At 63.5% G+C, this 25,278-nt stretch overlaps 3 protein-coding genes across 17 annotated transcripts in view; 1 reads left to right on the forward strand and 2 right to left on the reverse strand.

Annotated features, from left to right (window-relative positions):
- TXNRD2 (thioredoxin reductase 2) overlaps positions 1 to 5,675 on the reverse strand; it is a 27,444-nt gene extending 21,769 nt beyond the window's left edge. Inside the window, exons 1-4 of one of the 4 annotated variants that reach the window (XM_027956932.2) lie at positions 5,588 to 5,675; positions 3,889 to 3,954; positions 586 to 642; positions 326 to 467 (exon numbers count right to left, since the gene is read on the reverse strand). In XM_027956932.2, coding sequence (XP_027812733.2) covers positions 326 to 467; positions 586 to 642; positions 3,889 to 3,954; positions 5,588 to 5,657 — 335 coding nt within the window. In that variant the 5' untranslated portion in view covers positions 5,658 to 5,675. Of the gene's footprint in view, positions 1 to 325; positions 468 to 585; positions 643 to 3,888; positions 3,959 to 4,579; positions 4,690 to 5,288; positions 5,298 to 5,587 lie in introns of those variants that run through there. The other 3 variants (XM_060400902.1, XM_027956933.3, XM_060400901.1) reach the window with 3 other exon arrangements.
- On the forward strand, positions 5,653 to 22,176 carry COMT (catechol-O-methyltransferase). Its single transcript, XM_027956936.3, has 5 exons — positions 5,653 to 5,724; positions 17,031 to 17,322; positions 17,989 to 18,182; positions 18,390 to 18,521; positions 20,499 to 22,176. Exons 2-5 carry the CDS (start codon positions 17,031 to 17,033, stop codon positions 20,697 to 20,699), a joined length of 819 nt encoding a protein of 272 aa, XP_027812737.1. The 5' UTR covers positions 5,653 to 5,724; the 3' UTR covers positions 20,700 to 22,176.
- Positions 22,122 to 25,278, reverse strand: part of ARVCF (ARVCF delta catenin family member) — a 30,695-nt gene continuing 27,538 nt past the window's right edge. For 4 of the 12 annotated variants that reach the window (XM_042234899.1, XM_042234897.1, XM_042234905.2 and 1 more), the window contains 7 exons: positions 25,013 to 25,163; positions 24,724 to 24,922; positions 24,406 to 24,517; positions 24,220 to 24,310; positions 23,902 to 23,955; positions 23,480 to 23,565; positions 23,048 to 23,166 (listed from right to left, as the gene is read on the reverse strand). In XM_042234899.1, coding sequence (XP_042090833.1) covers positions 23,059 to 23,166; positions 23,480 to 23,565; positions 23,902 to 23,955; positions 24,220 to 24,310; positions 24,406 to 24,517; positions 24,724 to 24,922; positions 25,013 to 25,163 — 801 coding nt within the window. In that variant the 3' untranslated portion in view covers positions 23,048 to 23,058. Of the gene's footprint in view, positions 22,766 to 23,047; positions 23,167 to 23,479; positions 23,569 to 23,901; positions 23,956 to 24,219; positions 24,311 to 24,405; positions 24,518 to 24,723; positions 24,923 to 25,012; positions 25,164 to 25,278 lie in introns of those variants that run through there. The other 8 variants (XM_042234898.1, XM_042234895.1, XM_042234896.2 and 5 more) reach the window with 3 other exon arrangements.

Below are 25,278 nucleotides of genomic sequence, written 5' to 3' on the forward strand. Positions count from 1 at the left end.
CTGAACGGCCGCACGGTTCAGGGGCAGGTCCCGCCAGGACGGGGCTGCTAAGGGCCCTTCACAGGCACACCCAGGGGCCACGTGCTTCTCAAGGTGGTGGGGGTGGAGGCCGTCCCTGGGCCAAGCCAGGGGCTCCCGACTTGGGGGCCCTGAGCAGATCGCCCGCCACCTGCCAGGCCTGGGTGCAACAGGGCCCAGGCCCCACCCAGGGGGCGGGTGGCCTCTGCCACCCACCCCGGGAGACAACCAGAAGCCTGGCCCATACATGGGGGTGAAGGGGCTGCCCGGGGGCTGCGGGGACCCTGGTCCCCCCGCTGCCCCTCACCAGTCGTGCGGGGCCTGGGCCACGCGCCAGCCGTAGTGGGGGGCGTCGCGGATCATGCCCCCCAGCAGCGCCGCCTGGTGCATCAGCTTCTTGGGGATGCAGCCGACATTCACGCAGGTGCCGCCGAGGCCCCACCTGGTGCCTGGGGGCAGGGGGAGCTTGGGTGAGCCGCCACCCTGCTGACTCCAACTCTCCCGGCCAGAGGGCTGGGCTCGGCCCCTCAGGACTGATGCCCGCCCCCACCCGCAGGACTGGCCTACCTCGGGGGGAAGGCTCCACGTAGTCCAGCACGGCCACCTTCTTCCCCAGCTGGGCGGCTAAGGACAAGGAGCAGGCAGGTGAGCACGCTGGGGACCAGTCCACCCGGGGGGACTCAGGGTGCCCAGGAGGCCTCTGGCCTCGGCCACACTGCCTAAGGGCAGGCTCCCGGACTCGCTCCCTGACCGCCCACCAGAGCAGTGTTGCCCAGCCCACCCCGCCACCCTGCTCCAGGGCAGGTCAGACCCAGGACACCACAGACAGGCCCCCGGCCCCCCTCACACCCCTATTTCCTGGACCCCATGGAGGGTCCCAGTCCATCTGCTCAGAGTTCCCAGCTGGGCATTGCTGCCTCTTCTCAGGAAAGCAAAGCGCAGGAGTCAGATGGCAGGTCAGCAAGGCCCCAAGACGGGGAGCAGGACCAGACCCCACACTGCAGCCCCGCCTGGAGCCCCCTCTGCCCCATGCCCTGCTCCCCAAGACCCCCCCTCTGCTGTCTGCAGGTCTCCAAGCCGCAAGCCCTACATTCTGAGCCCAGGGACAACTGCAGGCTTCCCAGGGGCCCTGCTGGGGCCCAGCGCCGGCTAGCCCCAGGCCCCGGACTTGCGCCCCGAGGCCGCGAGCGTCTGACACCGCAGAACACGCTCGACTCGGGGCTACGTCGACCAGAAGCAAGTGTGCGAGTCTTCATCAACAAGACCACTTCATTCAGCGGCGACCGACGGGACCCGGCACTGGGTTTAAAGGCTGTGGCCGAGGGGGCTCCTCAGACACAACCACACCCAGCTTCTGGGTCTGGCCAGGACAGGGCAACAGGCACCAGGTACCCTCCTGCTCAAAACCACCGAACACCCTGACACAATACGCACAATACTGGTGTCAAGAAGCAGAACAGGAGAAAACGAAGGGCAGCGGTCTCTGGGAGCAGGAGCGGGCGGATGTGAACCCCAGGAACAGGGGTCCCGAGGACCCAGCCCAGGAGGGGCTGCGCGTTCCCGAGGAGGTGCGGTGGAAGTGTTGCCCAGCCTCCCGGGGCGGTGGGTGGGCTCAGGAAGGTCGTGTCTCCGAGTAGTCAGGCTCGGACTGGGCCCCCGCACCAGGCCTGCCTAACAGACCTCATGCAGAAGATTCGAAAAGACCAGGCTGTCCCTACCTACATCTCAGGACACGCTCTGACACGTTTCTAGGAGTACAAAAAGACCCAGAACCCAGCAAACGAAAGTGAAAGAGTGTGAGTTGCTCCGTTGTGTCCGATCCTTTGTGACCCCGTGGACTGCAGCTCACCAGGCTCCTCTGTCCGTGGGATTCTCCAGGCAAGAAGACAGGAGCGGGTTGCCATACCCTCCTCCAGGGGATCTTCCCCACCCAGGGATCAAATCCAGGTCTCCTGCATTGCAGGCAGACTCTTTACCAAGTGAAGCCAGCAGGGTAGAGTCCAAAGTGTCTGGTGCTCTGACAAAAATTTCCAGGCACACAAAGGAGCAGAAAGATGCAGCCAGTCCACGAAGCTGCCTAGAACTGGCAGTGACGTCAGGATCAGCGGAAAAGCAAGCAGAGCGGGGGGCACAACCGCACTCCACGTGTGCGAAGAGCTAAGAAGCCGTGTGAAAGACAGAAAAAGGCGCCCACGTCAAACTGCAGAGATGACACCGCGCCAAGCGGCGGGAAAGCCACACCGGGGGGCTCTGTGCACACGTGCGGCCGACGCGCCTGGCTGGGCAGTGGAGATGGACACTGCACTGTAAAGCAACTGTGCTCCAAGAAACGTGCTTTTAGGAACCGGCACCGAGTGGGGTTCACGGTGGAGCAGACACCGCAGGCGCCTTTATTCGGGAGCCTGCAGGCAGGAATGGAGACCGTCCACTATGCAGAGAGCCAGGCGCGCTCGGAGAGGAGCCGGGGCAGCTGACACACGCGGGACCAGCGTTGCCCGCGCGGAGGAGCAACTGATGGCTGAACAGCGCCATGGGTCGATGAAAACTGTGACCCAGCGGTTTCCCCGCCCTTTTTGGAGCCCGGGGCCGGTTCTGTGGAAGACAACTCTGTGATGGATGGTGTTGGGGTGATCCGAGCCCATCACACTTCTGTGCACGTCATTTCTATTGCCGTGACATCGGCTCCACCTCAGGCGTGAGGGCCCAGAGGATGGGGAACCCTGATCCACAGACCCACAGGGCTCGACGAACTCCGGCAGGAAGGGAATTCAGCATGCACCGGAATTGGCATGCTATCGTTAAACTGTTCAAAAGTAACGGAAAGAGAAAACCCTAAAAGCAAGCAGAGGAGAGAGACACACAGCAGAGAAACAAAGATACAGACGGCAGATTCTCATCAGAATGGATGCCGGGGCACAGACAGGGCAGAGTCCGAAGTGCCTTGTGGGGCGACATGAGGGCGTGGGGTGAAGTCGTCGCCTCCGGGCAGGGGTACTTATGTCTCCTTATGTCCCCTTCTGGTGACCGTCTCCCAGTGGGGAAGAGTCCACACGCGCCCTAGAGCCCATGCTGCACAAGCAAAGAAGCAACCGCAGTGAGAAGCCACCCAGCAAAGCGCAGCTCCGCTCCCGCAACCAGGGAAAGCCCGGGCAACAGAGACCGGCACAAACAGAAAGCAACAGGAGATACACTTGGCGGTCACGGCCGCACAACCCCGCGGGTGCAAAATGCACCGCGTCAGGCGGTTGAGACGAGTGATCTACACAGCGTGTGACTCACGCCTCAGCAAAGCAGACTGAAAGCACGAAACACTCGGGATAAAACGGACACAGACGTGGAAGACCTGCTCATCAAATGGGCGGAACGCCGCTGAAAGGCGAACAGTGCCTGGACGGGGGCACAGTGCTCGGCCCAGCTGCTCCACTCTCAGGCGGCCCTCCAGCAGACGCACAGCACGCGTCCACACAGAGACACACACACACACAGTTGTTTCCAACAGCCCCAAACAGGAAACAACCCAGCCCATGGGCGAATGGAGCAGCCACAGGTGAGATGGACGCCGAGTCCACACAGCCGTGTGAGAAGGCGAGGCTCCGGATTCACGCAGCAACACGGACGATCTCCACATAACGGGGCCCGTGGGAGAGGCCCGGAAAGTGAGGATACTTGCAGCGCGAGTCCATTGAGACAAAATTTCATAAAATGCAGCGTGATCTACAGTGAGAGAAAGCGGGCCACCGGCTGCCTGGGGAGGGGGACCAGGCCCGCGGCAGAGAGCACGCATGCAGGGCACACCCTCAGCCCCCAGAGCTCCACTGCATTCCCGGAGGACCCGCCGCACCAGCCGCATGCGGGACACAGGACACACACCTTCCTTGGCGCAGGCCAGGCCGCCGGATCCGCCGCCGATCACCAGGAGGTCATAGCATTGCCGGCCTGCAGGGGTGAGGGGGGCGTCAGAAGGAAGGACCGGGACCAGCCAGGAGGTGCCACCAGGGAGGGTGCCCACGTTCCAGGGCGGTCCCGCAGCCACATCCGGCCCTGTGACAGTCTGGGGTGAGCACGCGTCCCCCAGCACGCACTGACTCCCGCCACCCACATCAAGAAGGCAAGTGAGCTGCCCTGAGCTCAGCGTCACCCGATGTCCTGGCAGGAGCGGGCGGGAAAGCTTCTCTCGAGTCCACCTGTTGGGCCGTGCGGCTCGGCCGCTCCGAGTGCCCACAGAGCCTGGCGGGGCAGCGGCTCTGAAACGCTTCTGGGCCCCCAGGAGGCCGCTTGCAGCCCCCACCCCTGCCCCTGGAGGACTGGCTGCCCCGTCTTCTCCCCGTAGAAGGCCCTGTCTGCAGATGCTGCCACAGAAAGCAGCTCAGAGACAGCAGAACTGGGGTCCGCAAGGGAGGGCGGAGGGGGGTGTGCCCTCAGGGGCAGCCAGCTCTGAGCCAGGGACTCCCAGCACCAGGCCTCGGCCCGCCGCCCGGGGACAGAAATAAGATCAGCACAAGTCCGGGGGCTCTCTCCTCTCCCCTGCTCAGGGAGGCGGGGACCCGGAAGAGGTGCCTACCATCCATGGCCGGCCCGCCACAGTGCAGTGTCCGTGGGGTCTCCCTGGCCCGCAGAGCCCCTCCGCCAGCCCCACTCTCCCTGCTCACGTGAACAGATGGCGCGAGGACTGTGGGCTTATCTTCGATGGTCTGCTCTCCCCAGGGGGCACACCCAGCAGCCCCCTCCGCCTGATAAGTGGGGAGGAGGCAGGCCAATGGGCCTCTGTAGGCCCCACTGCGGGAAACAGCCTTTAAGACCTGTGGGCTCTGAGCAGCCTGTCTGCAAGGAAGGACCTCACTGGACCCCAGAGAGGGGCCGGCACCAGAGCCCCGGCTGGGCACGCACCCGTGCACCCCAGGGCGCCTCACAGCCTGGCCCCTCTGCTCGGCCTGCAAGCTCTGCCGCCCCGTGTCCTGAGCCCTCCCCCGCCAGGCTTTCCGCTCATCCCTGAACTGGGGCCTGCACAGGGCCAGCAGAGCCCCCAGGAGCAGCGCCCCGCGCCCCGCCTAACAAGCCGCGACCGTCTGGCCAGACCCCGGCGGCCTCCCCGGCCCCTCGCCCCAGGGCGCCAGCTACACTCAGCCGGCAGGGCGCGGTGCCCCGCCCAGGGCGCCTTCTCCACCAGGGGGCCCGCCCAGGGCAGGGATGTGCCGGGAGAGGTCGGGGCGCGTGGTGCCCCCGAGGCCCCCTCTGGGGTGCCCCGCCCCGCCCCCGCTCGGGACCCTGGAGGCGCCCCGCGCCCCTGCTTGTGGCCGTGGGGGGCCCCTGCCGGGGCTGGGGGGGCCAGGACCCCCGGCCGTCCAGGGGCCCGCAGTGCCAGCGCCCGCCCCCAGGGCGCCCCTGCGCAGCGCGGAGCGCCCGCCGGCGCAGGGAAGGGCCCGCCCGGGTCCCGCACGTGCAGCGGTGCGGCAGGGCCGCGGGGGGCGCGGGGAGCCCCGGCCGGCGGCCACCGCCCCTGCGGAGCCGCGAGGCCACCCACCCCCGGCGCGGGCGGCCCCCCGCGCGGCCCCGGCCCGCGCCCGCTGACCTGCGGCGCCCCGCGCCCCGCCCGGCGCGCGGCCCCGGAAACGCGCGGCCGCTCCGCGCAGCGCCGCCATCGCCGCCCCGGGGGCCTCGGGCCGGGCTGCCCGCCGCGCTGCCTGCGCCGCCGACCGCGGACCCGAGGTGGGTGCGCGCGGCCGGGGCCGGAGTCGGGCCGCCCGCGGGGCCCGCGCGGGGCCGGAGCCACGGAGGGGGGGCGTCTAGGACCCCAGGGAAGGATCCTCCCGGGACGCGGGCGCCCAGCTGGGCGGGGGCTCCGACCTGAGCTGGGGCTTGGACCTGGGGTCGGGGCTCTGGACCTGGGTGGGGGCTCCGACCTGAGCTGGGGCTTGGACCTGGGGTCGGGGCTCTGGAGCTGGGGTGGGGCGCTCCGACCTGGATGGGGGCTCCAAGCTGGGCTGGGGACGCTGACCTGGGTGGGGACTCTGGCCTGGGCTGGGGGCTCCAACCTGGGGTGGGGCTTGGGCCTGGGTGGGGGCTCTGGAGCTGGGTGGGGGCTCTGGAGCTGGGGTGGGGCGCTCCGACCTGGATGGGGGCTCCAAGCTGGGCTGGGGACGCTGACCTGGGTGGGGACTCTCGCCTGGGCTGGGGGCTCCAACCTGGGTAGGGCACCAACCTGGATGGGGGGCTCCAAGCTGGGCGGGGGCTCTGACCTGGGCTGGGGGCCTCTGACGTGGTGGCAGGAGGGACACCAGGCTGGTGGAGGGAAGGGAGCCCTGTTTCAGGAGAAGGTCCCCTTGGGCACCGGCCCGGGCGGGCCACCGCAGGGCTCTGGGACCCAGACTCCCAGGTGGGCGGTTTCTGGGAGAGTGTGGACCTGGGACCAGGCTGCAGAGTAGTCTGAGCGCCTCGGGTCCCCGGGGAGGGAGCACTCCGAGGCCCAGGCGAGGGCTCAGCCGTGCCCCCATCCCACTGGCAGGCCTGGGGCCTCCTGGGCCTTCCGTTTTGTGAAACTGGGCAGCCTTCTCAGGAAGAAACCTGGGCCCCTTGGCCTGCTGCTGCCTTTGAGGTTTGACCAGCAGCTTCCTTTGGGCTTGTCGGGTCAGATAGACAATGGCGGACACTGGTAACGGCTTGGTACTGGACTGGCTCAGGGGCCGCCAGGCCTTGGAAAGGGAAAATGTGGGTGGGGTGTTGGGGCCCAAGGGAGTCAGAGGGGAGGCACAGGTCCCCGGGACCCCCACCCGAGGTTGCCCACTGGACCTGGCCTCCTGCCCTCCTGCAGAGCTGGGCAGTGTTGCTGGACGTGTCCCTTCTTGCGGAAGCTGTGAGCTTGTTGGGTAGACACCTTGGGGGGATGGGGCCTTGTAGGGAAGTGGCCCTAAACCGTGACACACAGTCAGCTCTTTGTCCCAGTCTTTGCATGAGGCCTCGTGGCTGGGTCTGGCAGGGACCAAGTCTCCTCAGTGGGTGATCGGAGGCCGCAGTAACCCGGGGTTTTGAGCCCTGAGGGAGGTCAATTGAGAAGATTTTAAACATCGAGTTCTCAGGTCTCTAGATGGTGACGTGAGGCCACGGTGGCCATCTGCCGTGTGAGTGAACGTTGTGGAGACATCAGGGTCGCGTGGCAAGGCCACTTCCATCTGGAGCAGAGCTCGGGAGATGTGGGTGCCCCCGTGGCTTGTGCGGTGGCCCACATCAAAGTTCCCACCACCGTGTCTCCCTGGGACACGCAGGGCTCTGTCAGACCGAGGAGGACACGGGCGGTGACAGGACTGAGTCCCAGGCCAGGAGGGAGGGAGGAAAATGGGAAAAACTGACGTTCCGAGCGTTGCACTGAATATTGAGTAAACGGGAAGGACTGAGGGTCCGGCGATGACGGAACGTGCAGGTGGTGGTAAAACCTCAAAGGCATCCGCTGGGCAGGACTGGACTCTGATGACCCACAAGGCGCGTTGTTTTCTCCTCTGAGACAGAGTTTCTCTCTGTGGGCACTTCCGTTTTTGATCAGTGGTGGTGAAGAGTATTCATGTTTACAGACTGGTTCTGGTCTCACTCTGTTGTTTGCTAAGTCGTGTCCGACTCCTTGCGACCCCACAGACCACAGTGCGCCTGGTCACGCTGTCCATGACCAAATCCTGGAGTTTGCTCAAACTCATGTCCACTGAGTCGGTGATGCCCTCCAACTATCTCATCCTCTGTCACAACACAGGAGTTGCGAGTTACCTTTTATTTGGGGTAAAATGAGGACCATAGCCTGGGAGACAGCATTTCAGGCCTCTCGGGAAGGCGCTCGAAAGAGGAAGGGGAAAGGTCAGTGTACATGTGATTTTGACGAAGGGGAGCGCTTGCAGTCAAGTCTGCGGAAGGTTGCTGGTACAAAGAGCAGCTGTTGCCCGGAAGGAATCTAGTGCTTTTCTAGATACAAGAAGGTGCAAACACTGGGCTCATAAAATCAGCTCCTGAGAATAACTGACTCTCTGAAGACCTGTCCTGCCGGTTTTTCCTGAGCACGGAGGGCCTCTTTTCCCTGAACTCCTTCGGGGCGTGCTGGAGGTCAGCAGCTGCAGGGGCACGTGACTTAACCCTTGTGGAAAGCAGCTGGCGAGTTTGTAACTGACCAGGATCTGTCTCCCTCTTTTTTTTTAACCTTTTACTTGGCCGTGCTGCGTCTCCACTGCTGCGCGGGCCTCCTCTAGTTGTGGCGAGCAGGGGCTACTCTCAGCTCTGGCGCGTGGGCCTCTCGTTGCAGAGTGCGGGCTCTAGGGCGCACAGGCTTGGTTGCTCCACGAAACACGGGGTCTTCCCGGGTCAGGGGCCACACCCGTGTCTCCTGCGTCGGCAGGCAGACCCTCCACCCTTGAGCCGCCAGGGGAGCCCTGTCTCCCCTTATTATTTTGCTTGAGGACAAAAATGACTCTCCTCCCTCAACAAAAGCATGTTCCACGTTCTCTGCGTGCTTTTCGCCTAAGAACACATCTCCGCTTCCCTGCCTCGTGGACAAAGTTGATTCCCTTTGCTCGGACTAGGAGTAGTTTTATTCTCACGTGTTGATTAAAGTTTGTAACCATTAGCAGCCTTTATTTTATAGAGAGAACGAGGAAGTAGACGACTGCAAAGTATCTGTGCTATCCCAGTATTCTGTGGCAGATGAGCAAATTTTGTGAAGATAGGCGCGCATAATCCGTAAGGTTGGAGGAGGAAATGGCAGCCCACTCCAGCGTTCTTGTCTAGAGAGTCCCATGGACAGAGGAGCCTGGCGGGCTACAGTCCACGGGGTCGCACAGAGTCGGACATGATGGATCTACCCACGTTTTCACCTTCAAATGTCTTTACCTCTTTGTTATATAAACATCAGAAGCCAAAGTAAAGAAACTTAAACTCACGCCTTCTTGATCATGAGTGTTTCAGCACTTCATCTTATGTGGAAATTATACAGACACATGGTGACAGGGGAGTTTAGATGGAGGTTGTCTTGCTCAGGCTCCAGGAGCACAGGAGCAGGCCTCTGGCCGACCTCTGACCCTGCCTGGATCACAAGCACATCAGCCCCACAAGTCAAGTGGCACTTAGATAAGAAAGGGACCGGGCCAGCCCCAGGCCCCTGAGCCTCAGCCAGCCCCCTGAGGCCTAAGGAATCTTATGACTCCCAAGGCGAGTCAGACAACACCGTGAAAGTCAAACGGCACCTGCAGCTTTTCTGTGCACAAACCGACGGTGCTGTCGGTCTGCTGCCTGGGATTGTGAGCGGGAGCCCCCAGAGCTGCAATTTGGAGTCTCGCCTGTGCGGTAGACACACCGCCCAGGACCCTTCCCCTCTGGGACCGCAGACTGCTGTGACGTGGGACTTCCCCATGCTGTTCAAGTCTGGGTGTGGAAGCTGGCTCAGGACTTCCGCACGCTGTTCAAGTCGGGGTGTGGATGCCGGCTCAGGACTTCCCCACGCTGTTCAAGTCGGGGTGTAGAAGCTGGCTCAGGACTTCTTCCCCACGCTGTTCAAGTCGGGGTGTGGAAGCTGGCTCAGGACTTCCGCACGCTGTTCAAGTCGGGGTGTAGAAGCTGGCTCAGGACTTCTTCCCCATGCTGTTCAAGTCGGGGTGTGGATGCCGGCTCAGGACTTCCCCACGCTGTTCAAGTCGGGGTGTGGATGCCGGCTCAGGACTTCCCCACGCTGTTCAAGTCGGGGTGTGGATGCCGGCTCAGTCTGGTGGTGTGTGCACTATTACTTCTCTCTTGCTTCTTTTCTCCTACTGACTGTATTTGGGAATTTCTAAAACTTGTCTCATCTATTCACTTTTGGTCGAGCTGGGCCTTGTTGCTGTGGCTTCCCCGGTGGCGGCGAGCAGGCGCTGCTCTCCAGCTGAGGCGCGCGGGTTGCTCGCTGCGGAGGTTCCCCGGCTGCAGAGCGTGGTTGTAGCTGCACACACAGGGCTAGCTGCTCCGTGGCCTGTGAAGTCTTCCCGCACGAGGGACCAAGCCTGTGTCCCCTGCGTTTGCAGGCAGATTCCTGACCGCCGGGCCATGAGGGAAGTCCCTGGATACTGAGATTAAGTTGGATAATCTTCTGTTAAAAAGTGAGATTGCTTGTTTGTGTGTAAGGAGTGCTTTCTCTTTTTGACAAATGCCTCAAACCTAAAATGAAAGGAAAACTTTTGGCAAAACAACGGGGTATCTATTGTTTAACTTAACTTGGTAGAACTCTTAAGGTTTCAAATTACCAAAAAGAATCTGGGAACGGTTTTTAGTCAGACTGGAACACAGTCATTATGGAAAGAGAGCTTGTCTGAATGGTGACGGGAGGACGTCCTCGGTGGCCCAGTGGCTAAGACTGCACTCCCAGTGGGGGGGCCCGGGTTTGACCCCTGGTCGGGGAGCTGGATCCCAGACGCTGCAACGAAGACCTGGTGCAGCCAAATACGTAAGTGAATATTAAGAGAGAGAATAGTGACTGGATTTGATTAAAATCAGGTTTATAATCTTAACTTGCTGGGGTCCAGCCCTGGTGGATCCAGGGTGATTCGAAGGGGAGACGGAGTAGGCGAGGAAAAACTTATTTATTTAGAAATATAAAAAGAGGTTAGGAAGAAATAGTGTAGTAGGAAAATTTAGTGGAGAAAAGAGGCTGGATAACTTGGGTTACGTGGAGAACTAAGCAAACCTTGAGACAAGAGGTTCGCACCGTCTACGTTAGGCCACAGCGCCCGTTTGAATAACGGAGGGTGCCCCGCCTTGGGCTCCCTCTTGTGTGGGTCTTGGAAGCCAGGGCAAGTAAGTAGACTCGGCGAGCCTCCACGCCCCAGATGGGAATTCAGCCTGAGAAGGAGAGAGAGAAAGAGAGAGAGAGATTTGACACGGGGGGAACCAGTCTTTCAGTGACTGGCCCGTCCTCTATTGTCCGGAAAGGCCTTTTACACTTTTGGTTGTACATAGAGATCAATGGATAATACAAAATTGTGCAGCGTCAGCAGCCCTGACTCCTATCGAGACCAGGCTTTCTCTCTGCATACCCAGCTGTATACACAAGTCTTAGGTGATTTACATCACCTTCTGGCCAGAGGGCCAAGTAACATTTTATGGCCCTTTTCTGATAAGGGTCTGTCAACCAGAAAACCTTAAAAGTGTTGTTCTTCCCAAAGTCTGGTGCCACTCTCAGAAAGCACTAAATAAAGTTACATTGTTACACAGCAAGGACACAGCAATTCATAACAATGAAAGAGGAGTACAGTGATTTATAACAAAGAGAAAAGTAATTAACTCAAAAGTCTAGTGTTGCTAACATCAAAACTACTGTATTCCTATTTCTGCATCCCGTTTACATTGATTAATATCCTCCCAGGTGCCTAAAAGATAAAGGATATGGAGGCCTGGCAGCAAACATTAACTCAACAAACTCTTCACCAAACTAATTCTTAACTCTAAAAGGCCCTGTATCTTTAAGATGTTTTAAGCTTCGTGCCTCTCGGGTTGGGGGGCTGTAAACAGTCACAAGTTTTAAAAGTCTCCAACTGTCAGGCAAGTTAGAGAGCCCTCAGACATCCTTTCATATGCAGGAGACTGTTAACTGGAGCTCTGAGTTAACTTTCCAGAGAAAGGTGATCGGGGATAGCCGCTGGTAATGGCACCCCACTCCAGCACTCTTGCCTGGCAAATCCCATGGACGGAGGAGCCTGGTGGGCTGCCGTCCATGGGGTCGCGAAGAGTCGGACACGACTGAGCGGCTTCACTTTCACTTTTCATTTTCATGCACTGGAGAAGGAAATGGCAACCCACTCCAGTGTTCTTGCCTGGAGAATCCCAGGGGCGGCAGAGCCTGGTGGGCTGCCATCTATGGGGTCGCACAGAGTCGGACACGACTGAAGCGACTCAGCAGCAGCAGCAGCAGTGTCAGAAGAGTATAGTATAGCAGACAGTAAACAGATTGTGGATTCGGGGCAGATGCTCAGACAGAGGACCCCTTGAGACCTGACTCGCCTTGCCCGTCAGGTGTCTCCACATGACCTTGTCATGGGTGGGATCTCCCGTGCTGGCCCCTGGCAGAATGTCCAGTCGGTACGATACTAGCTTATTTGACTAGTCAGCCAAGGAGACTTACGTGTGTTGCGACGTATGTCATGCTGACAACTCTAAAGATACGCCTATTTGATGAGATGGATACTTACTAAGCTGGTTTTATTTAGCAAAGATTGACCCAAGTACACGAGCTACAAAAACAGTTGAGTTGGTGGTTGCATCTTTGGGAGTTTTAGGAAGGTTTACTTTACGTAAGTGTCTGTTCCTCTGGAAGCCAGTCAGGATAGAGTCCCAGGAAGGCATCACAGAACTCTCGTCATACCATCTGGAGGTGGGGAATGAGCGTAGGCATAAAAATTTGTGCCTAGCTATGCTTCAGTCATGAACAGTTACATAAAACCCACTAGCCTAGGTAAGCGTTGCTCCGTGTCTCTGCTCAGCTTGGGGTCGACACCCGTGCGCTGTGACACCTGAAAGCCCCTCTGGACCCTGATGTATCATCTCAGGGAGGCATAGACTAAATGCTTCCAATTCACTGTTCTTCCTTTTCAACATCAGCTGGTTGCTCCTGGGGGATCCCTGAGTCCCTGGAGAGGCACCAGGGGGCCCAAGGTTTCAGGGACTGGTGGAATTGAGGGGCTGGGGAGAAGGGCCAAGGAGGCAGGGACTGGGGGAGGAGGGCAGGCGGAGGCTACATGCTCTTGTGCTGACCCAGAGGAAGTGAAGTGGGCGGGGCCAGCCGGGTGGCTCCTGCCTTGGGGCTGCAGGGACCCCCCCCCCCCACCAAGGATCGGCAGAGCTGTCCTCCCTGTCGTCTGCGGGGCAGACAGGAGACGAGGCCACAGCCCCTGGGTCTCTGTGTCCCACGCCGTGCCCCACGCCACCCCAGAGCACAGGCCCCTGGCCCAGGCACATCCCTAGTTCGGGCAGCCGCCCGGTTCCCCCTTCCTGAGGACTCTCCCTCCTGCCCCCCATGCCCCGCCCCCACGCTCTCAGGCCTGCCTTTAGCGGGGAGGCGGGGGCGGCCTGTGTGACTCCTGGCAAGGACCCACCTACCCCCGACACGTCGCCCTAGCACGTCGCCCTAGCACCGCGGGACTGAAGAGCCTGTGGGCCCGCCGGCTGGGGCCCTGGCCGGCATCTCCATCAGCCCCTTGGGGGTTTATCACCGGCATCTCCATCAGCCCCTTGGGGGTTTATCAGGAGGAGGGTAGGTGGCAATCCCAGGTATGGGGTTGCAAGGAGACCACTTAAGAACGGGCTTATAATAAGGAAGCTTTGGGGGTGGGCTGTTGCTGCTGTTGTGAGAGAGGGCCCCCCAGTTTTATGCTCCATCTCTAGGGCTCGGGGAACACACACCGGGCCTGCGGAGGAAGCGCGGGACCCGCGGCCTTCCCCTCCTCCCAGAGGGCCTGAGTGTGCGCCTCCAGGGTGGGTGGGGCGGGCGCTCAGTCGCCCAGGCTCAGGGGGCAGGCACGCAGATGGGGAGCTGGGCTGGTTTTTCTGGATTCTGCTTCCCAGTGCGGGGGCCGTGTTCCTTTTTTTTTTGTGGGGACAGAGAGAACTAGAAACAGGGTTGCTTGTTTTCTTGGTTTTCCACCGTTTCTGATGAAGTGAGACAGGCGTAAGTTGAAATTCACCGCTCTAAGCACGTGCAGGCATACAGTTGGGTGGCATCGAGCGCCCACGTGGCTGTTTAGCTGTTCCACGGTCTTCAGAACTCCCACGCCGCCCCAGGCAGAAGCCCTGCCCCTTTCAGCAGTGACTCCCCGCGGCCCCCAGCCCCTGGCAGCCTGTTCTCCACGCTGTCTCTGTGAGACTGGCCCTGGTGCGCGTTCCACCCGGGTATGATCATTCAGAATTGATCCTCACGCCTCCGGCTCATCCACGAGCGTGACGTCCCCCCGGTCCCTCCGTGAAGCCGCCGGCGTCCACATGTCCCTCCCAGTGGGACGGGGTCGGGGCTGCAGGCATCTGAGTGTGACTGAGGGGTACCCCAGTGTGCGGAGAGGCCACACCGCCTCTGGCCGTGGTCCGTGTTCCCTCGTGGCCGCTGCGCCTCACGCTGTCCTGAGCGTGGGAGGACAGGTGTGGGTTCAAGCCGCTGCTCTCGGGCGCCCCGCGTCCGCTCCCAGAGGTGGGATTGCTGGGCCATACGGGCACTCTGTGTACATCTTTCTGAGGAACCGCTAACTGTTCTCCACAGCAGCTGCTCCGTCTTGGGTTCCCACCAGCCGCGCTTGAGCCTCCGATTTCCCCACGGCCCCGCCAGCACGGGGCGGGGCACCCGAGCGGGGCTGAAGCGGTGCCTGCGGCGCTGGTCGGACTTCCGAGCGACGCGCTTCCTGGTCACTGGTGTGTCTTCTTCGGGGAACTGTCTGTCCGTGTTCTCCGTCTCGTTCCTAACTGGCTCGTTTCTGAGTTCTGGGAATTCTCACGTGCACTCAGGATTTTAAACCCTCCTCAGATAGGTGGTCTGCAAGTGTTTCCTCCGCGCCTGGGCTGCCCTTCGCCCTCTCGAGGGCGCGCTCTGGCGCGCAGCGCTTCCGTGTCGGTGCAGCCCTGTTTTCCTCTGCCGCCTGTGCTTCTGGAGTCGCATTTGAGAAGCAGAAGTGAAGCCGCTCAGTCGTGCCCGGCCCCTTGTGACCCCATGGACTGTAGCCTACCAGGATCCTCAGTCCATGGGATTCTCCAGGCAAGAGTACTGGAGGGGGTTGCCATTTCCTTCTCCAGGGGATCTTCCCAACCCAGGGATCGAACCCCGGTCTCCTGCACTGCAGGCAGACGCTTTACCGTCTGAGCCACCAGGGAAGCCCAGAACCCACAGCCAAATTCAAGGTCATGAAGAGTTAATCCTGTGTTTTCTATGAGTTTTAGGGCTTTATTTCTTAAAATTAGGTTCTGGACGCGAGTGGAACACACGGAAGCAGGGGGATGCGCGTGGGACACGCAAAGCCGCTTGGCCACCAGCCGTCGCCTCCGGCTGGCGGCTCCTTTGTTGTCCTCTCAGGGCAGCGGGGCCCCTCACCCTCCCGGGGCCCAGAGCCACGCAAGGCGGTGGGAACCTCAGGCCACTGCCGGGGGAACTGAGCGACCTCACTGTGGCCTTTCCAAAGGGCAGAGCTGTGGGCGCTCTGGTACTGGGACCCCCAGCACAAGGGGCCCCCCGGGTTGTGTCTCCCCGAGGAGAGGTCCGCCCGGCCCTTGCCTGGAGGGCTGCCTCCCAGCACGTCTGCCTGGTTCAGTCAGCGGCTCTGTTCTTGGTTCCCGGCACCGCGGGAAGCTCCCGGCAGACCTGGGCCGTCAGGTGGCTGAGTCCTCACCCAATTTTTATACAGTTCAGGCACTGTGGGAATTACAAGTTATCTTTCACAATTCCAGGTCCACCAAGGACTTTGGCATTTAAATGGAATATTACTTTTTATTTTTTTTATATTTATGCGTAACATTGATTAGTTTTTTTTCATCAACCCAGAGAATCCATCAAAGTGGCCCAGCCTCTCTCCACTGCTGCTGAACACAGTTGTGATAAAGTCACACGGGTGTGTGGTTGGGGGACCTAAGCTGGCAGAACGGAGCCAGTGGGCAGTGCCGGCCACTTCAGGCCACGCGCCGCCATTGCATTCTGTCACCTGTCCAGGAAGTGCGGTCGGCCCCACTCCACCACACCCCCAGATTCCCCACACCTGCCTCCTGCCCCATGGGGCACATGCTGGCCTGGCCTGCAGGCAGTACTGCAGGGACCAGGGAGACCGTCCGTGGCGTCCAGGGCTGGGGGGACATTCCAGGCAACGTCTCGCTGCCTGTCTGCTCTCCCCCGAGGGCAGGGCTGGCCTGTGGCAGGTCCCCATGCCAGGACTCTGGTCCCTCCCACGCTATGGATTAACTGTCTGTATGCAGGAGGAAGCCACACAAGCTGGGTCTGCTTTGCAGCGGAGCTCGGAGGAGGGGCGTGGGGCGTGGCTGTGAGGGAGGCGGGTCAGGTGGGCCCTGACCTGCTGACCACGTGCTCGGGCTCGGGTGCCTGGTGTAAACAGGCCGTGCATGCAAGACCACTGGGAAGTCTGGGGTGCACGCTCCCCTGTCCCTCCCTGCCCTGCCTGCCGAGACCCTCCCCTGTCCCTCCCTGCCCTGCCTGCTGAGACCCTCGCTGTGGCCCAGGCTGCTGCAGTCCTGAGCTATCCAGGGAGGGGCGGTCACCCCTCCAGGACACGCAGCCCGCCTGCTCTCCCACGTGCCTTTCCCAGCAGGCGCTTCTGGAGGAGCCGGTCCTGTGCGGCCCCTCCCTGTGCGTGGCCCACGAGTGACCACAGCCCTGCTGGAAGCTTCCCACGCTTTCCCGCTTCAAGGCCTCTGCCCTGTGCCGGCTCAGCCTGGCTCTGTCTCAGGGGCCCCGGGCCCCTCCTCTGACTGGGGACCCCTGCTACCCGCCCAAAGGGTCGCCTGCCAGGGGGAGGGCCGATCTCCTGCTCATCGTGGTGCAGGCGGGCGGCAGGGTGGGCGGCAGGGTAGGCAGCCTCCTCACGGGACAGGCTGCCCTTCTGTGGAACAGCCGGCTTGGGGCTGCCTGTGTCCGTCCCCGGAAGCTCACCGGCCACACGAGCTCCTGGGCTCTCCCCAGTGTGTGCCCCAGGGGGTTGTGAGTGCGGTTGGCCACCCCTGTGGGGATTGTCCAGCCTCGGGCCAGCCGTGCCCAGGGCTGCCAGAGACCCCATCTCTCCACCCAGGGCAGAGTCCCTGGGGACGTGGTTTGCAGGTGTCCCCGGCCGTCTCACCTGGGTCTGGCCACCGGGCACGGGGCTGACCTCTCGAACCTCCTGGGTGGGTCAGCCAGGCGGGCAGGTCACTAACTTCGTGGTGACCACGTGCTCCCACGGGTCCTGCGGGCGGCGGGGCCCAGCAGAGCCCGGAAGCCCCGCCCCCGCCCCCCCCGCAGATGCTGGAGGCCCCGCCCTGAAGCCCCGCCCCCCTGCCCGCAGATGCTGGAGGCCCCGCCCCTGCTGCTGGCCGCTGGCGCCGTAGGCCTGGCCCTGCTCGCGCTGCGGTGGCTGGCCCCACCGGACCTGCGGCTCTTCGGCTGGGCCTTTATCGGCTGGAACGAGTTTATCGTGAACCCCGTCCGCAACCTCCTCATGGGCAGCAGCAAGGAGCAACGCATCCTGCAGCACGTGCTTCAGCACGCGGAGGCCGGGGACCCGCAGAGCGTGGTGGCCGCCATCGACAGCTACAGCTCGGAGAAGGAGTGGGCCATGCACGTGGGCGAGAAGAAAGGTGGGTGGCGGGGCGGCTCGGGCGCGGGCCCCGCGGGAGGACCGCTGTAGGGGAAGCCCCGCCCCCACTCTCGGAGGTGCCGCCAGGGAGCGCCGGCCAGTGCTGCGGGGGGACGGGGAACAGGAGAGTGCTTGTATGGTTCTCTCGCTCGCAGCCGCCAGGCAGAGCCGGGTGCTCCCCGGGGCGGGCCGTGGGTCCCTGGGTGTCCCGGCTGGCCCTGGGGTGCATGGAGACCCTTGGACTGCGTCCTGCGCGGGCGCCAGGCCCCGCCCCGCCCCCGGGGCCGCTTCCCGACCTTTGGACTCCAGCCGGTATGCGTGGCACCCCTGGAGTCAGGGCAGCCAGCGGCCCAGCAGCCTTGAACCTTCCGACCGTGTCCAGCTCGAGGGAGCGGGGCAGGCTCTCGGTGCAGCCCGGGGCCGGAGTGGGGTGGGGCTTCCGCAGAGGGCCGCTCTGGGCGGGGCCAGGCTGGGGGCAGCCGGGAATGCTGGGAGGGGAGGACCGGCGCGAGCAGAAGCACAGAGGCCTGCGGGCGGGAGCTCGGGCTGAGCGCGGGGCGGGGTGGCAGCGGGGGGCGGGGCGGGGCGGGGCGGGGCGGGAGGAGGGGGCGGGGTGAGGGGGGGCGGGTGGAGAGCTCCCTGCTCACCTCCCCCGCCCTCTCCGCAGGCGAGATCGTGGACACTGTGCTGAGGGAGCAGCGGCCATCCGTGCTGCTGGAGCTGGGCGCCTACTGCGGCTACTCGGCGGTGCGAATGGCCCGCCTGCTGCTGCCCGGCGCCCGGCTGCTCACCATCGAGCTCAACCCCGACTATGCCGCCATCACCCAGCGGATGGTGGAGTTTGCAGGCCTGCAGGACAAGGTGTGGTGCTGTCCCTGAGGTGGTGGACGGATGTGGGCACAGGCTCCGGGGGCCAGGAGGGCTGGGGTCATACCCCAGCGGCTCCAGGCCATGCTCACCCACCTGGCTGGCAGCCCCGTCTGCAGGGCGTGAGACTCCCAGAGGTGGGGCAGAGCAGGGCCATCTCCCGGAACCCCCAGGCTCACTGGGCGGGGTCTGCTGCTCCAGGTGACTGTTATCCTTGGAGCATCCCAGGACATCATCCCTCAGCTGAAGGAGAAGTATGACGTGGACACACTGGACATGGTCTTCATCGACCACTGGAAGGACCGCTACCTGCCGGACACGCTTCTGCTGGAGGTGAGCCTGTGTCTGCTGCCCAGGTCGGGCCCTGCAGAGGGCGGCAGGGGAGCCGTGGGCTGGCCTGTGCGCAGTCGGGACACGGGCGTGGGGGCCTGGGCTGGGGCGGGTGGGCCTCAGGGAGCACCGCTGGATGGCCTGCATCTGTGGAGAGCAGCAGATGCCACCCTTGGAAGTGGGCGTGTCAGTTGCTCAGTCGTGTCCGGCTGTGACCTACGGACTGTACTCACCAGGCTCCTCTGTCCATGAGATTCTCCAGGGGGATCTTCCTGACCTAGGGATTGAACCTGGCTTTCCTGCACTGCGGCCGGGTTCTTTACCACCCGAGCCCCCAGGGAAGGCCTGCTGCCCTTGCCAACTAGGAACCTAACAGTTTTCTCAGAACCACTTGTTCACGGCTGGTCGTTATCTCAGGAGAAGGGAAGGCGTGTTCTGCAGCTGGCCCTGCCTTGGCCTGGCCACACCGCCTCGGTCGGGCCAGGGGCTGGCAGGGCAGGTGGCCTTCGTCCACATCGCTCAGGGCTCTCCACGGGCTGCTTGGTGTTCTTACAGCAGGGCGGCCGGAGATGAAGGAGCGGGAGGCCTGGCACCTTCGTGACCTGAAGCTGCACCTGGGGCGGAAGGAGAGGGTTCGGGAACAGGGGACCCCACTCTGGTCCTCTGAGTGCCGGCACGCGGCCTTGGTCAGACACTCCAGGGCTCCGTCCCCAGGCAGGCTGCCAGCCTTTGCATCACCTCCTCCGAGGCTGACCTGTGGGTTCAGTGGCCCACGTGCTGAGCCCCAGCTCACCTTGAGTGTTTGCTCCCGGGGTTGGGCAGGCTGGGCCGCTGCAGCAGCCCTTCCTCATCAGTATCACGGGGAAGTTCCTTTTTTAAGAGAAATGCTCCTCGATTCAGAGGCCCACTTGTTTCAGACTCTGGCTCATGGGTTGTCCCAACTTCACTGACCTCACAGCTGTGTTTTCCACTCCGGCCTCAGGGCCCAGGGATGGGAGGGAGGCAGCCGCTACCAGGAAGATTCAAGGCTGCGCCCACTGCAGTGTCCCCTGTGTTCTAAGTCACCACGGGGTGCCCGTCCATCCCTGGGGTCTCACTGGCAACTTAAGACACTCCTGGGGGCCCCTGCTTGACTTGGCCTTCCTTTTGGGGGATTTTTTTTTCCACTTTAATAATCATTAGAGAAAATTGATCTAACACAGCAGCTAGGCTGTCCCTTCACCCCTTCCCCAGGGAAACATTTCCTTTCGCTTTTTGAAGCAACCTAAGCAGGGCTTCCCTGGTGTCTCAGATGGTAAAGGGTCTGCCTGCAACGTGGGAGACCTGGATTCCGTCCCTGGGTTGGGAAGTTGCCCCGGAGGAGGGCACGGCAACCCTTTCCAGTTTCTTGCCTGGAGAATCCCATGGACAGAGGAGCCCAGCGGGCTATAGTCCATGGGGTTGCAGAAAGTCAGCCACGACTGAGCAAGTTTCACACACACCAAGCAGCTTCTCCTCTGGCTTAGAGGGACTGGGGATGAGGTCGGGGGGCATGGAAGTGCAGCTGCCCGTCCGTCTGTAGAGCCAGGCCTGACATGCTGGCCGACTGCCCAGGCGCTGGTGGAGACTGGGGTGCCTCAGGGTGGACTGAGGGGCAGGCTTGTGGGTGTGGAGGTCTGCCTCCCCGCCCTGCAGGGTCCCCCTGGTCGGGCCCTACTGAGCCTCCAGCGGCCAATGCCAGTGGCCCCTGCATGGGTCACCAGGCATCTCGGTGACCCGGGGGAGCCCATGTTTCTGGGTCACCCGCTGGCCGCAGTCTGGTTCCCGCCGTCCGCACTCTCACGCCCCCCAGCGCGCAGTGAGCCCCTTCTGTGTGCCACGCGATGTCCTCATGCCTGCTCAGCCCTTCCTTGCAGTGGCCGCTGCCGGGGAGGGGCTGGGGCGGGGCCGCCCCCGGCCAGGCCGCCCCCATGCCCTCCAGCCCTGCGTCTGTCCCCGCAGGAGTGCGGCCTGCTGCGGAAGGGGACAGTGCTGCTGGCCGACAACGTCATCTTCCCTGGGGCGCCCGACTTTCTGGAGTACGTGCGCGGGAGCAGCCGCTTCGAGTGCTCGCACTTCAGCTCGTACCTGGAGTACTCCAAGGTGGTGGACGGCTTGGAGAAGGTCGTCTACAGGGGCCCGAGCGCCCCCGCGCGGCCCTGAGCCCTGCTCGGGGTCCCCGCCACGCCTGGCCCTGGAGGGCGAGGCGGCCCCAGCGCTGGGCTTCCCTCAGGGCAGCAGCCCCACGGCAGCCCCCTGCAGCTCCAGGCTGTCCCGCTGGCCTGCCCCGAGCACGACCAGCTCCCCTTCCAGAGTCGGGGCAGGCCATCTAAAGGCGGCTGCCTGCGAAGACCAGCTAGGCGAGCAGTGGCTGTGAGTGCCGCGTGTCCACACACGCACACGCGCACACGCACACGCGCACAGTGACACACGCACGCACAGGGTCACACGCACACAGGTGCACAGTGTCAGTCACACACTGTCTCACACACCCTCTCCCCCTCCCTCCTCTCCTCTGCCCCTCCCCCTTCCCCGCCCCCTCCCCTCCCTCCCTCTCTCCCCCTCCCTCTCTCCCCTCCCTCTCTCTCCCTGCCTCTCTTCTCCCCCCTCTCTCCTCCTCTCCCTGCCTCCCCCTCTCTCCCCCCTCCCTCCCCCCTCTCTCTCTCCCCGCCTCCCTCTCCCTCCCTCTCTCCAATCAGCACGCTGGGCGGGCCGCACCCGCGCCGCCTGCACCTGCGCCCTGCCGTCACCAGGTGGCAGCAGTGCCTCAGTGATCACCACCGACCCCCCCGCCCCCAAAACATACCCCACTTCCTTTCGCCTCCTTTTAAGAATGAAATGCAGCTTTTCTACAATCAGCCACTACCAATCTCACAGAGGAACACCCTGTTTAGAATACTGAGGTAGAAACTGAGGACCTGATTCTTTAGGTGAGAGAGGACCCGAGTCTCCCCCCACGCCCCAGCTTCGCACCAGACACCCACCGCTCCCCTGAGCCGTTGCAGACCAGCCGCCCGGCTCAGCCCCACAGGGATGTCTGCGGGCTGGGCCGAGCCCCTCTGGGATCCTGGGCGGCCCGCAGGCCACTCTAAGCAAGCAGTGCTGGGTCAGGTGCGGAATGCCGAGCACCTGGCCTTGGGCCTGGTGTGGCTCTGGGTGCACCACGTCCCCATCCTGTTCGGCCTGGTCTGGGGTGAGACAGCACCGTTGGAACAGCTGAGGTGCTTCTGTGGCGACCCGGCTGCTTGTGATGATGTGACCGGCCGGCACCCACTCACATCCACAGGCCCCCCCAGCCCCAGTGCTGGCCTTCCAGCCCCAAGGCCCTCAAGCGGCCGGCTGGACCTCCGGCCACCTCGGAGGTTCTCCTGGGTCCCTCACCCCGAGATCACCCCTTCTAGCCTAGCCCACCTGTGCCCAAGACCAGCCACAGACCTCGGGGCCCCACTAACGACCCAGGGTCGACCCTATGCCTGTGTGTGTAGAAAAGGGCCACGTGGGAGGCACATCCCAGGGGCCTGGATGCAGTGGCCCACCCAGCAGACGACAGGGGAGGGGCTTGTGGAGACAGACACGGGAAGTTCCTTTGTTGCTGGTTATAATTTTTAATTTTTCTTACAAAAATTTAGATGTTTACCAATACTGTCTTAGTTTGGTTTTGTTATTGATGTTTTTTATCAGTGTTTCTCTGGTTTTTAAGTCACAAACAGCAGGCACTCAACAGCGGTCCTCCACTGCTGCCAAAGGCCAGTCCCAGAGGCGCTACTCGAGGGCCACAGTGCCCAGGGAGGGGCTCCCGGCGCTGCGGGCAGCAGGCAGGGCACGCACAGCCAGCCCCTGCTCGCTGCCTCCAGGGTCTCTGGGACTGTCCCCCGGCACCACCCCCGCTCAGGGCCCAGGAAAGCCCCTACAGCCTTGGGGCCAGACTCCCTGCTGAGCCCCCTCCTCGCCCGTCCGTGCTCCTCAGGGGGGGGGGCCCCGCTGGCCCCAGAGCAACGCCGGGCACCCTGGCCTGGGTCTCCCAGGCGCACGCCGCACACAGCACCATGTCAGGAAGCTAACTCGCCTGGGAGTTAGGAGCAGGGAGCCAGGGCTGGAGGGAGGGTGCCGCCCACCCTGCCGCCAGAGGGCTCCCAGCTCCGCAGCAGGCTCTGCACGGGCGCCCAGAGGCCCCTTCCTGTGGTCTCTTCAGAGGTCAGACCCTAAGAGCAAACGGCCAGGCCCAGGCCCTGTGGGCGGAAAAGGGACGCCTGAGCAAGCCTGATGATGGTCGCTGAGGGAAGGTGGGTCTTGGGGGGCCCTGCGCTGGGGTGTTGGAAGGTTTGGAGGATCAGCCTGCTCTCGCCCTGTGACCAGGTTCCGATGGCCCAGGCCCCTACCCTCCCCCGACCTGGGCTTCCCTCCGCGAAGCTCGGGTGGCCCTGCAGGAAGCGTGCAGGGACAGCAGGGCAGGCAGGCAGGGGTGCGGGGAGGAGGCCCCACCCTGACGCAGAACCCGGAGGGGACGTACCAGGCATGCAAGCTAGACCCAGGAGTCGACAGGCTGAGGCCTGGCGTCCCCCACAGCGTCCACCAGCCTGACCGCAGGCCTGCTGGGCCCGGGCGGAGGAGCCTTCCTGCTGGGGTCGGGCTGCAGCGGGCAGGCGGGCGTTAGAGGCAGAACACAGCAGGTTAGTGTGAGCAAGCGGGTGGGAGCTGGGCAGGTCAGCAGGGCAGGGGTGTGTGCCAGAGGAGGGCTGAGCACCAGCGGGGCTGGGGGACACAGGAGCGGTGCAGAGCAGGCTGCAGGGCTGCTGTGGGGGCGGGACCGAGCAGGGAGGGTGCGGATGCAGCCTGGAACCGGGCCGCCCTCCTGGCGTGTGCGACGGTTCCCCAGGCAGGAGAGCCACAGCCCTGGCCCCCGGACATGCCACCTCTCCAGACACCTGCCCAAGGTGACTCACTTTCAACGGCTCCTTCTCAGAGGCCTCCCCCGCGGGGTCACTGCCTCGAGCCCTGCGCTCCCGCCTGTCCATGGTGGAGTAGCCGTCTGCTGGGCAGAGGCAGAGAGGACCCTGAGGCAGGCACCGAGGTGTGACTGTCCCTCAGCGCCAAGCCTGTGTCTGGGGAGGGCATCCGCCTGGACTACGCCAAGCCGGGTCTTCTCACCTGTCCCCACTCCCCCTGCTGGCCCCCCGGCGCCCAGCTCAGAGCCCTCCAGCTGCCCCTCAAGTGGCAGACCAAACAGTTTGGCTGGACAGTGACGCCTCCCTGGCTGCCCCGCCCCTCGCTCCCTGAGCACCCCTAAACCAAATCACTTTTCTAACCACACCTCCTTGGAAGGCCCTCCCCACACAGGGAGCAAGCAGCCTGCACCTGCCCGCACCTGGACCGAGTGCCTCCATGGGAATCATGTCCTGGCCGCCTGGCTTCTCACCGTCTGCAAGGCATGAGCGGGTGGGTGGCTGGCTGCAGGTGGTGTCGGGGGCCCAGGCCTGGCCTCAGCCCCTCGGGGTACCCTGTCACCAACATCTGCTTCCTGGCAAAGCTGCCCCCAACTGGGTGCCAAGATGAACGCCCTGGGGGTCGGGGGTGCCAGAGGAGTGGGGGCCACCCTCCCGGAGGAAGGCCCACCTCCCTGCAGCCCTCGGCCGGGAGGAGGGGCACAGCTGGACCTCGGGATGGGCTCCGGCCCCATACTCACCCAGGCTCTTTTCCACCAGCGGCAGCGTGCTGTCGTCCAAGCCTCCCGGACTCGGGGCTGCCTTGGGGCCTCTGGCATTAGCAGCGGCTGACTGCGGCGGGAGAACACACACCAGACGGCCCGGGTCGGGCGCTGCCACAGGAGACCCGGCCTGGCGAAGTGAAGGGAAGGGGCGGGCGGCCTGACCTGCCAGCGCGCCTTGCTCCAGCCGTCCTTCTGCAGGGCGCTTCGCAGCTCCTTGTAGCTCCACACCGTCTGCAGCACGTGCGACGCGGCCTTCGCCTCGCGCGCCGATTGGCTGCGGCCCAGGCGGGATCAGTTTCTGCCCGGACCGCCCACCCCGCCCACCCACCTGGCCCCTCCTACTTCGCTACCATAGGCTCCGCCCACAGGCCCCGCCCACCCACCTGCGCGCCCCAACCCCGCCCACGCGAGGCTCCACCCACCCAGGCCCCGCCCCAACAGGCCCTGCTCCGCCCCTCCGGCGGCCGCGCCTGCACCCACCTGGAGGCGCCCAGTGCCACCAGCGCGGGCACGCCGCGAGCTTGCAGCAGGGAGCGCGCGTTGTCCAGACTGTCGGACACGATCTCGTGAATGGTGTTGAGCACGGCCACCACTGTATCCTCTTCCAGGCGGGCACCGGGCCGGGTGGGCGCCTGCGCGCTGCGCACGTTTCGCACGAGCTCGGCCATGGCGTAGCTCCCTGCAGGCGGCGGGCAGCGGGCGAGGGTCGGTGAGGCCACACCGGCGGGGTTGGGGGACCCGGGTCCCAGACCCCCGTGCCCACGCTCACCGATAAGGTCCTTGTTGCGTCGGTCGAGCGAGAGGTTGCGCAGGGCGATGGCGACGGCGCGCACCACCTTGTCGGTCTCCGACTGCAGCAGCTCCACGAGCACCGGCAGCCCGCGCTCCTTGCGCACCGCGGCGCGGATGTACGTGGCCCACTGCGGCGGGGGGGCGGCGTGCTCAGCTGGGGCCGCGCCGCGCCCCCAGCGGAGCCCTGACCGCCCCTTCGAGCCGGACCGCCCTCCCGCTGCGGACAAAGCCCGCCCCAGCAGC

This window comes from Ovis aries, chromosome 17, assembly GCF_016772045.2.
Source record: "Ovis aries strain OAR_USU_Benz2616 breed Rambouillet chromosome 17, ARS-UI_Ramb_v3.0, whole genome shotgun sequence".
Taxonomy (NCBI): Eukaryota; Metazoa; Chordata; class Mammalia; order Artiodactyla; family Bovidae; genus Ovis; species Ovis aries.